Source organism: Colias eurytheme, chromosome 8 (assembly GCF_061535395.1).
Source record: "Colias eurytheme isolate Ceu_HAF_F1 chromosome 8, ilColEury1 Martin Lab GWU primary, whole genome shotgun sequence".
NCBI classification, from domain to species: Eukaryota; Metazoa; Arthropoda; class Insecta; order Lepidoptera; family Pieridae; genus Colias; species Colias eurytheme.
The window spans coordinates 11,264,279-11,275,998 of NC_142987.1; the positions used below are offsets into that span (position 1 = coordinate 11,264,279).

At 36.6% G+C, this 11,720-nt stretch overlaps 2 protein-coding genes across 2 annotated transcripts; one reads left to right on the top strand and one right to left on the bottom strand.

Annotated features, from left to right (window-relative positions):
• Positions 1 to 863: 863 nt before the first annotated feature.
• LOC149906788 (uncharacterized) lies at positions 864 to 11,538 on the top strand. The gene is made up of 7 exons (XM_090104966.1): positions 864 to 1,334; positions 3,776 to 4,234; positions 4,383 to 4,650; positions 4,917 to 5,303; positions 5,797 to 5,978; positions 6,472 to 6,577; positions 11,171 to 11,538. Exons 1-7 carry the CDS (start codon positions 1,060 to 1,062, stop codon positions 11,396 to 11,398), a joined length of 1,905 nt encoding a protein of 634 aa, XP_089961092.1. The 5' UTR covers positions 864 to 1,059; the 3' UTR covers positions 11,399 to 11,538.
• On the bottom strand, positions 6,969 to 10,754 carry LOC149906789 (uncharacterized). Its single transcript, XM_090104962.1, has one exon. The coding sequence runs from the start codon at positions 10,035 to 10,037 to the stop codon at positions 7,083 to 7,085; it is 2,955 nt and encodes a 984-aa protein (XP_089961088.1). The 5' UTR covers positions 10,038 to 10,754; the 3' UTR covers positions 6,969 to 7,082.
• Positions 11,539 to 11,720: the final 182 nt, after the last annotated feature.

Consider the following 11,720-nt stretch of genomic DNA (forward strand, 5'->3'; position numbering starts at 1 on the left):
CGCCCGCGTGGTGTTTTGATAAAAGGTATCCTATGTTCTTTCTTAGGGTCTAAAGATTGTCTATGCCAAATTTCATCAAAATCGGTTGAGAGCTTTAAGCGGGAAAGCGTAACAGATAGACAGAGTTATTTTCGCATTTATAATATTAGTAGGGATAGATTATTTATTTATTTATTCCTAAATAAGTAACGATAGAGTGTAAACGTATGATCACGTTGTGATCCTGTGAACTGTGAAGTGGAGCCCTCTTGGCTGGAGAAAAAAAACTTTATTAATTTTTATCAGATACGGGATTCGAATCCACTTCTTTCACTATACCATAATATAATATCAACACGTCTTTTCTCTATCGAAGTTGCTATTAAGCTATCCATTGAACGTAAAAACTAGCAAATCATCCAGAGGCATTTAACTCGTAACACACACAAAAGCTACATTAAATGAACTGTCATGTAATACGAACGTCGCGGTCTCAAATAGCTTAATATCGAAGCAAATTCCCTAAGTCATTATAGCCAATATAGCTAACTAGACTACAGCCCACACCTTGCTCAGTTTAGCGCGGTTAACGATACACTCGAGTCATTTTAGATCCATAATAACTTGTGTAGTATAGAAATAAAATATTTTTTGCGACAGTCTTTTCGTTTTTAGGATACTAGTTAGGATGTGAAAGTTGCTCTTTTGTTTACATGATTTATTTTATTTAATTACTACGATTATCGTAGCGTGAGTCAGGGCTAAAAACAAAAAAGGATGTATTGACAACAACATTTTTTTTATTTGTATTTTGTAATTAAAACCATTTAATGTTGATATTGTATTCAATTCCTAATTGTTGTTTAATTAGATTGTTTACTGTTTATCTAAGTAGGTGTTAATAAGTTAAGTATGGCCGCTGTTCCTAGTCCGAAAGCACCGCAGTCACACTATCTCTGCGTCACTTTCAGCAATGTAAACGATACGCATCATGTTGATAACGTTACGATAAAACCTATCTTATCACTTCACTTCGATTGAAAGTCTAACACAGATGTGCAATTGGAAGACATTTTTAAAATGCGCGCGCTAAAATTTTTGACGTTTTATTTTTTAATTTTTAACGCGAGTGGCCAGGATGAGGAAGTTTTGCGGTTAATAAAGCTGTGTTCGCATTGTACGTGTAGTGAAATACCTGATGTGGATGGGACACACTTGGTGCTCAATATATTGTGTTCAGAATTGGATAGGGTCGAGGACCTCGCCGATTTGGATAAAATACAGTGGCCGGATAACCCAAATGGATTGAAAATATCAGCTACATTCGAAGGTCTTGGGCTTACCACACTTGGCAAGTAAGTTGATATTCTACTACGCATTATAAATACAGTTATTTTTAAATGATAAAATTTACCTTTTCCAGTTCTAAAAATAGTTTGCTCAGATTTCTAGCCTTTTAAAAGTTTTCGCGTTTATGCATACCTACTCCAGTATCCAGTGTTTAAAGATATCTCTTTTATTTAAAATTCAAGTTTACATCAATAAATTTTGCTTTGTTGGAATAAATAACAATCATACCATAAAAGTAAAACTCTATTTATCGCTCTTTTAATTTATTTTTGGTTATGTTTTTTGTAAACTTTAAGCATTTGTGTAATAACGTAAAAAAATAGAAACGCCACCATAACTATTTGGTCTATTTCCTTATCAAAAAGAGATTAAATTTATAACGATGACTAAGCCGTGGGCTTTCAGGCAATAAATCTTAATATCTTAAAGTAAAAATGGTCTAAATTGCCTCAATTGTTTTATCTCAAGTAAATAGGCCTCAGCTGAGCGAGATTACTTTGTTTGTTCTGGAAAAAAGCCCTTGGTATATGTTTAACAAGGTTATGTGATATCTATTATCTAACTACCTAAATGATGTACCTAAGTACTTACAGTGTGGTAATATTTTCTTAAAAAAATATTTCAACCTCCGAAAAAGAGTACCTAGCTAAGTAGCTCTATTTGGTAGGTGCGAGGGAGTAACATTTACTAGGTAATAGAAAGTAATTTCTATTTGATGAATGAATCCAGCTCTATCATTTAGTTAATCGGCGTAAGTAAATAGACTAGGCTTTTAATGAAACGGCGATAGATCAGTTGGATACGACATACTAATATAGCCGTTTATTAACGACTAGCTTTCCGCCTGCGGCTTCGCCCGCGTTTTCAAAAAAAAACCCGCATAGTTCCCGTTCCCGTGGGATTTCCGGGATAAAACCTAGCCTATGTCACTCAGAAATGATGTAGCTTTCCAACAGTGAAAGAATTTTTCAAATCTGCCAAGTAGTTTCGGAGCCTATTCAATTCATACAAACAAACAAACAAACAAAAAATCAAACCTTTCCTCTTTATAATATTTGTATAGATGTATAAAAACAATTACATTCAATACACTCCTTTATTGCTTAATATTTACTAGCAGTTCCTTATCAGTTGTTTATCAATGTGTGAGAATGGAGCGCTATCGATCAAGTATTTATGATTAATAGAATATAAATATGTATGTACTATTAGGTATTACACGCTAAATTAATTAAGAAATAAGAGGAACAGTCAGTAACTGTGAGATGGTTCTATGTCTATCTATGTATATCTAGGTATCTATATCTAGGTATCTATGTAAAAAGAAAGATCATATACATTTTGGCCCTTAAATGTAATATAAATAAATATATAAAACTCCATTATCAAGGCCGCGGGGAGTCCTGGATTGACACACGAAATATCATTCTGAATTCCGAAATAATATTGTTTTCTGATTCTGAAAGAATTTTTCAAATGAGTTCTGTTGTTTTGGAGTATTTTCAATACAAACAAAATCTTTCTTTATAATATTAGTGTAAACTAGAGTAGATACAGAACATGTGGCCCTAGAAAGGAGATCAATAAAGTCTGATTCGCCACGACTCGTTATTTCATTAAAGTAGTTAAACAATCCCTAGAACCGTCAGTTAACACTTAACTATCAATTAGGTTTGTCTATCAGTATTAAAATTAAATGTTATATCAATCTATGTGGCAAGTAGGTACCTACTTCCATTATTTGGAGTAAGGAGACTTCGATACGTACTTAAAAGTTACAACTTTCCCAAAATCTTTATTTTGAAATGAAATATGTACAATGATAACATCGTCTGTCTTCGAGGACGAGAACTTTTTGCGTATTTATCAGGGTAAAATATTTTGTTTCATCGAGTTTGAATCGCTAATGGCTTTGTAGTTCATGTATTTTTAAATCTATCTTAGAATTTATTTATTATATATATTTATTATATAAGAATTTATATGGTGTTTGTTATGGAAAGTGGAATAAGTAGAAGAAGGCTAGTTGTTCCAGAACTCTACCTATTTCTTTATTAACCAGTCACCACCACTTCAACCATTCTCGGCGCATAACTTAGATACATATAGATATACATTCATAATGCTCTAAATAAATGATAGACTCATAGTTTTTCACAAAACTGATAAGCCTGGTGATTCGCAACACAAACATGTTCCACATATTTACATGATTGATCGCTTCTCAGTCTAACTAAATCTAGGTTTTACGGTAGCGACATACAACAATTACCTAGTACCTATGTTATTACTGTACCTAATTATGGTATAATATTATAGGGTTGATTAATCGATTCTTTGTCCCTTTCTTTATTAAGACCTAGCAAACTGGCCAAATTTAAGCTAAGGGTAGAATATTAATAATCTAAGGCATAATGTAAAAACCGGAAATTTATTTTAATTACAGATTGCCACCGAACTCTCAAGTGGAGACCCTTCGATTCAGCAACAATGTGATTAAAACCTACTGGCCCGATCCTTTCAGCGACCTTCCTAACTTGAAGATATTATCTTTCTCCCAAAATGACCTGGCAGAATTAACTCCAGATCTCTTTACAAACATAGAGAATCTAGAAGACCTAGATTTATCTTACAACAAGTTGGCCAGCGTTAACTCTTTAGATTTCAAATATATTCGACAAATTAAAAGACTGAATCTGCAAAATAATTTGTTAAAAAAGTTTCCGCTAGAGGCGCTGCAGTCGATGACCGTTTTGGAAGATTTGGATCTCGGGAAAAACAACATTTTTGATGTCTTGTTGAGGAGATTTAAGAACGAAGCATTGAAGGGAGTTAAGAGATTGAGTCTTAATGGAAACAGAATACGATCGGTTGTTAAGGATTCGTTCCCGGATAATAATAGTATGTAAGTAAATTTAACATATATAAAAAACGTGTTGTACCTCTCCTAACATAATTCAAATTGTTCTTCCATTGTGCCATAAATTAGTAAAAATTTCACTTCAATAATTCGGACTATCAAATAAAATAATGTTATTATTTCACAATTACAGAGAGTTCCTCGATCTATCAAACAACATAATCGAAGTAGTAGAAACCGAAGCTTTCCTAACTTGCACCAATTTAAGGGAATTGAACCTTGGGCAGAACAACATAACGTTCCCATTCGCGATTCCTCCGACGTTACAGATTGCAATACTGAAAATAAATACATTGTACCATTGGCCAATGTTTCCAAGTGGTATCACTTATATTGATTTATCATACAATCGCTTATCAGCACTCTATGATGAAAACAACGTGGAATTTGATAATTTGGAGGTAGGTGTGGCTGTAGATAATAATTTGTAGTTTTGTCTATAACATTGATGAATAATGTTACTACTGTATTACTCCTCTTTACCAACATTAATAATACCTAATGTCCAACTTTTGGGTGATAATAGAATAAATCCTATTTTAGTAGGTACGCATTAGAGCTGATTCTATATTATTTTGCCAAATGTAGAGCAGTTCATTTAAATAAAATAACGGTTGAAAGATAGTATGTACTTTTGATAATTTCACTACAATATTATTTATTTCAGGTTCTGAACATCGGCGGGAATCAGATCAAAGATTTTGACTTACAGCAGAAATTACCAAAGCTATTCAGTTTGGATTTGTCCTACAACTCAATAATCGAAGTGCCAAAGTGTATTAATTCTCAAATTTTCCCCAATTTAGAGGAGTTGCGATTAGATGGCAACCCAATACAGAGCATTTATTTCAAAAACATCATCGCTTTGAAAAATTTATACATGAATGATATGCATAAATTATCTGTGGTAGAAGATAAAGCGTTTAGCAACGTGATTGGTCGAGCAGGAGATGAGATAGCATATGAGAAGATATGTTTCTCTCTCTATCTATCGAATTGTGCCTCTCTTTATGAAATACAGGAAGGGGCATTTGATGGGACTACCTTATGTATGGTAAATGAAAACTTTATTTGAAAATATTACAGACGATTTATTGTTGATGGAAATATGTACACTTTAAGGTTTTTTGTTACATTTTAATCAAATTAGAAAAAGCATAAGAGTGGCTCTGCGTCTGTTGTTCTTAGCGTAATGATGTATAGCATTCCTCGATAAATGGGCTATCTAACACCGAAGAGTTTTTCAAATCGGACGTAGTTCCTGAGATTAGCGCGTTCAAACAAACAAACAAACTCTTCAGCTTTAAAATATTAGTATAGAATAAGAAGAAATGAAATCACATTCCCCGAATTAATAATTTATAATCATTCAACTGCGAACTTCACAACTAATAACTACTTACCTAATTTTAAATTTTGGTGTTCAGTTCATTTTCAAATATGAATTCTGACCGTCGTATTCATCCGTTACATGTCATCATCATCATTACATACACTCGATGCTGACCCAAAATTTTTAATCTTTAATTTGACCCCTTTATTTTCAGTTGGACATAAGCAAGAACAACCTGACGTCCCTCTCAAAAACCCTGCTAGACTGGCGGTCCCTAACCGAGGGGGCCAACCTACAGTTCAACCCGTGGCATTGCTCCTGTGACCTGCAATGGGTGCTCGATGACCTGCTGCCACAGATGTACAAGACTAACTCACTGCTGTTGAGTGAGTTTAGGTATGAATAACGTCTTTTCACTCATTTTAAGGGTAATGTTGATGACAAGGATAATTAATGTAAGGCTGAGTCCTATGGTAGAGTCGCAACTTGCAATGTCATTTCTATTGATATATGGAGTAAAGTAAAACGTGAGGTTATGTCGAAAAGTGCGCTCTCTTTTTAGGGTTTATTCAGAGGAACTTAAAATATTTCCATATTTCAGAAATAGGCCTACGTTCCTGTCATATCCCTACTAATAAAATCATTGCAATAGTTTGTGGGTATAAACACATCCATATTTTATGTTTGTTCCTCTTTCACAAAAAATACTGGACGGATTTAGATGAAACTATAGTAATATAGGTAGTTCGTGAAATGCACATAAACTATAGAAAGTATATACAGAAATATGTGTTTTTTTGTTTACTCTAGTTTAACCATATTTCAATTAACATTTTTTTATTAAAACACTAGAGACTGGGTTAATTAATTTAACGAATTCGTTTGACAGATGCGGCTCCCCCCGTGCGTATGAAGGCTTACGGCTGGTCCACTGGTACAACTGGACGGAGCAGGCCATGTGCAGCGATGTTATGTATAAATCAGGCACTTATATGGTAAGAAACTGCTAATTTATGTACCTAATAGTTTTGTCGAATTTTAGATCAATGAGCATATGATTTCGGAACATTTCATACAACACTATAGTCCCGAACAAAAGTAATGAATTAATGATAATTTTTTTTTTATCTGGTAACACTTTACTGTTCTGTGGGTAACAATCATTCCATTTTTCACAACTGAGCACGTTATGCGTTACAATAACCGAAAGGAATAGGGAGGGTAGCCCGCCAATAAAGGGGTGTCCTCTAGGATGGATCTTTTTACAAGACTTCATTGAGGCGAAAAAAATATATAAACAAGTTCTTCATATCAATATTTCGTGTGAAATATTATAATAATACTAGCGGTCCGCCCCGGCTTCGCCCGTGGTACATATTTATTTATTTATTTTTATTTATTTCATTTATTTCAGATAAAGTATCCATATAATTGTTAGTAATTGGCCTTAAAAACTATGTTAGTATTACAATTCTATCTTATATTAAAAACAATCTTATATCACAACCTGCTTGAGACATGGATTTTGACCCAATGTCTCAAGACATTGGTATCCCATCTGTCCACGAATACAGCTAGGATGCTGCTGGACGATTGCCGGACACGGCGCATCATGGATGCCGCTCTTTTTCGCATGATTGCGTGGAATCCGTCAGTGCGCGCCTCCGCAAACATTCCTGACGCACTGCAGTATCTCGGCAACCCCAGCAACATCCTAAAAATATTGTTATACTGAACCCGGAGGGTATTGATCGCCCTCTGGGTGTAACTAACCCATAGGCTGCACGTGTAAAAGGATTGGCAAAATGCTTTAAATAGACTCACCTTTACTTCGCGAGAGCAGCGTGCAAACCTACGGGCCAGCATGTTACCCCTGACGGCCAGCGCCCTCCTCTCCCTCTCAATGTCGGCGTCATCCACGAGTTCATCCGTGACCCAGTGGCCCAGATACTTGTATTGAGAGACCCTCTGTAATGGTGTATGGTCGAGAAACACCGGCGGTACTGTGTCAACTCTAAAACCACGAGATTGAAACACTAAAAGGTTACTCTTCTTAACATTATATCTGAGCCCGTGGGCCACGGCAAACTCTTCACACTTTTCTAAAAGTTTTCGTAACGCACTGATTGAGGGAGCCAACAAAACCATGTCGTCCGCGTAACTTAAATTGTTGACAAATTTACCGTCAATCGAGCAGCCGACACCAGTTCTATTGAGCCCCCCAATCAGCTCATCCACATAAAGGTTAAAGAGCCGAGGAGACGTCAACCCCCCCTGTCTCACTCCGCACTCCAACCCGTACGGTTCAGAGAACACGTTATTCCACTTCACCGCATTAATCTGGTGGCCATACCAATACTCAAAAAGACCAATTAACTCTTCTGGAAGCTCCGTTTTATTCCTTAACTTCTGCCAAAGGAGATCATACGACACCATCTCGAAGGCCTTTGACAGGTCCAGAAAACAGGCATATACGGGGGTTTTCCTCTTTGTGTAGTATTGGACAGTTTGCTTAAGACAAAAAATAGCAGTTTCGGTTGACGAACCGGCTCTAAATCCAAACTGTGCCTCGTCCAACTTAAGATGTTTGCATAAATATCTGTCCAGCAAACCGTCCAACACTTTCGCCAATATCGTGGCCAACGAGATCGGTCTATAGTTAGACTTTTCCGAAGAGTCACCGGTTTTATTCTTAAGTATGGGCACGACCACAGTTTTTATACAATCTTTTGGAAGATATGAGTGCCGAATGCAAAGTGTGAAAAACATAGCTAAAATGCGCGGCAAGTGAGAGCCAGCATTGAGCAGATGCTCAACACTGAGACCGTCATGTCCGGGGGATTTACCCTTAACCATGTTTTTGATTACTGATTTCACTTCTATCGCCGTGATTTGGACCGGATTACAAACAGGTGGTTTGATCTCAGTGTTGGACACCAGCCCATGCCGGCTTAACGGTTCAACTCTAAAATGATCCCTAAACAAGTTTGCTATGCTCGTGGCGTCAGTAGCGTCACCGACACTGAGAGGAATTCCTGCTCTATGGTTCAACTTGTTAGTATGTTTCCAGAAATTTTTGAAATCTTTTTTAGTGTGTAGCGTGGCCAGAACATCCATTTTCATCATCTGCTCGTTCTTTTGACACCATTTAAGTTTTTTCTTAAACTCTCTACGTGATTCAGCCATGTTATTGTAGATAATTCCGGTATTTGGCCGGCCACAGACCAACCATTCTTTAAAGAAAAAACGGGCTTTTCGATGCAGAGGATGAACATGTTTGTTCCAGCCAACCACTCGCTTCCTACGACGGCCATATGTACAGATATGACTAGTCACCGCGGCTTCTGACATAATACTTATAATACTAGAATACATTTCATCTATAATTAGCATGTGTTGTCTATCTTTACACATTTTATCATGACAATCACTCAATTCTGTTGGCAAATTAACATTCTTAAAGTGCGATTGACATATGCTGTGGTAATGATTTATTTGACTACTATTACGATCACCCCACAACACCTTGCTTAGGCTAGATAAATAATTAACACTAGACTCGGGTTGCAGTACATTAATGTTACAATTAATCTCAAGAGGTAGATGATCAGACCATGTGGAATTGTAATGAACATTAACATCAGAAACAGAACGCCAAGCGGCCTCGGTCACCACGCAATGATCGAGCCATCGTGTAGTTCCGTGTGCTTCACTAACAAATGTAAACGTGTCAGACATAATACCTAATTTTAAAATATCAGCGCACACCCATTTTTGATCTTGACAAAATTTTAATAATTCCCTACCAAATGGTGTGTGTGGGTGTGCATTAAAGTCTCCTAAAATAAAAACAGAGGCGATATTTGTACTGTCAATAATAGCACTTATTTCACTTAAGCATTCTGTAAAATCAGGTAAGTTCTCACTGTTATCAACGGGCATATACACTGAAAACACTAGAAATGATCTGTCATACACCTGAACACTTATTGCGGCTAGCCGCACACTATTACACTGAATTACAGACACCGCCTTAAACGCACTTTTACGCCACAGTAACCCCACTCCACCGTGAGGCCTTCCTCTTATGATACCAGCCGAGGTATCGACGGCTGACGTTCCAGTAAACCCGTAGTCGCTGTTTATACTCCCCAGGAACTGCAAGTCATGCGGAAATAGCCACGTTTCCTGCAGAGCTAATATGTCGGCCTGTTGGCATAATTGCCTAATATAATCCACGGAGCGTATAGCCGACTTACAGTTAAAAGTAATAAATTTACATTGTAGTGTTGATGCGCTATTGCTGGCCATTTTGGTTCTTATTATATAACTTATCTGTATCATGAAGTCTGCGTCTGAAGTGTACAAAACGGCGAAACGAAATGCCTTCAGGCCATAGAGTATTATCCAAAAACAACTCCAGTTTGTGCCTAGGCACAAATACTTTATAAGCATTATATTCCTTTTCCTGTCTCATTTTTATTGCTTCAATGTTTACGTCCACTTGCGTTTTATCCTTAATATAGTTTGATATGTCTGAAAGCGAGGTAGTCTTATCGACATTATTTATAAATAAAGGAATTTTTATTTCGGCGGCCTTGAATTTACTCTCCGCATTAGTTAAAGCTTTTCCTTTTTGACCAATAAATCTGTATCTATTTTTATTTTTCTTTTGAACAATAGTCCAGTTTGAATCCGTATTTACGTTACTTAATCCTTCAGAGCGCGCAATATCAGCGAATGAAGCTCGCGCATCGCATTGGTTTGAATTCAATAGAATAGCGCGTGATTCACCGACAGCTGTGAGGCCACTCACCTTTGCGTTCCGTCTCAGTGCATGCGTACTCGATAACGGCTGCTCAAATGAAGAAACCGCGGTGCGGGCCTCCACGCGCCCGTCCGGCCGCGGCGACGACGACGTAACCGGCTTAGGTGCGACTGAGACAGCCCCATTGCAACGTTCTTCCGTGCGTGAGCGAGGTGGTTGCTCCGCGCTCGGGTCGTTTACCTCCCTTGTTTGCGAACAATGCGCTTGCACCGGCTTAGGAGAAAGATAACATGAATCATCTGATTCATTATTACACACAATATAGGCACCGCGCTTTCTATTAATATTTTGAAAGCTATTATTTAGTAAATTAGTATTTAAACTTTCATTGCCCGGTAGACTTTTAATGCATTCCTCTCTTACTTTAAACAGCTGATCGTTCGTTACATACGTATTCTTAATATTTTTTATATTTTTTATATCATATGAAAAATAGATGTTGGCCGATTCTCAGACTTACCCGATATGCACAGAAAATTTCATGAGAATCGGTCCACCCGTTTCGGAGGAGTATGCAGACTAACATTGTGACACGAGAATTTTATATATAAGAAGATAATGTAGTGTTGAATTGAGCAAAATACTTTTAAATTTTATTACATTTATTACCTAAATGTGTGGTATATAATATAATATTAATCCATATTAATTATAATATAATATTAATAGAAGAAGCATAGAAGTTCCTGGCATAGAAGTTAGTTTATTCTTATCCGAGAAGGAACTGTTGATTACAGCAAAAATGATATCAATTTTCCAGATTGAACAGTCAACGATAAAACCGTCTCAAATTAGCTCGCTGACACTGATCCTGGCGGGTTGCATCATCGCAGCGCTGCTCATCGCTGTAGCGCTAACCGTGTACTTGATAAGAAGTAGGCGAAGGTACAAGGTGAGGCAGGCCGCCTTGAACCGCAAGCGACAAAGCGCTTTAGACATAAGAGATACGAATGGACACGAACAATTCGCCGCTTTAAATAAAGCGTGACATGCTGCATGTGTATTGTTCTTGAATCTAGAATCTCACAGAGATGTGAGTGGGAAGCTTTATTTCTTCCTTGTTTGTAATTTATGATGTAGTTGTTCGAAATTTAAAATTTGCGAAATATGGATATGCTGTTTGAATGGATTTTAAATTTTAATGTTACTAAATTATTGTAAATAATTACTTTTTTATTTTAATTCAAACTACAGTTAAAGTTTGTATAGTAACTTATTCATTGTAAATAGATGAAGTTATGTACATCATTTTTATTTAATTTTGTATTATGTGCGTAATGTTTACCAATTTATTCCATAGCTGGTATTCC

Bases quoted from the DNA above. Each gene is read 5' to 3' on its own strand.
- LOC149906788 (XM_090104966.1), top strand. From the start codon at position 1,060: ATGCGCGCGCTAAAATTTTTGACGTTTTATTTTTTAATTTTTAACGCG. The intron at 4,235-4,382 runs GTAAGTAAATTT...TCACAATTACAG, and splicing joins TTCCCGGATAATAATAGTAT to AGAGTTCCTCGATCTATCAA. The intron at 4,651-4,916 runs GTAGGTGTGGCT...TATTTATTTCAG, and splicing joins TGGAATTTGATAATTTGGAG to GTTCTGAACATCGGCGGGAA.
- LOC149906789 (XM_090104962.1), bottom strand. From the start codon at position 10,037: ATGCTTATAAAGTATTTGTGCCTAGGCACAAACTGGAGTTGTTTTTGG.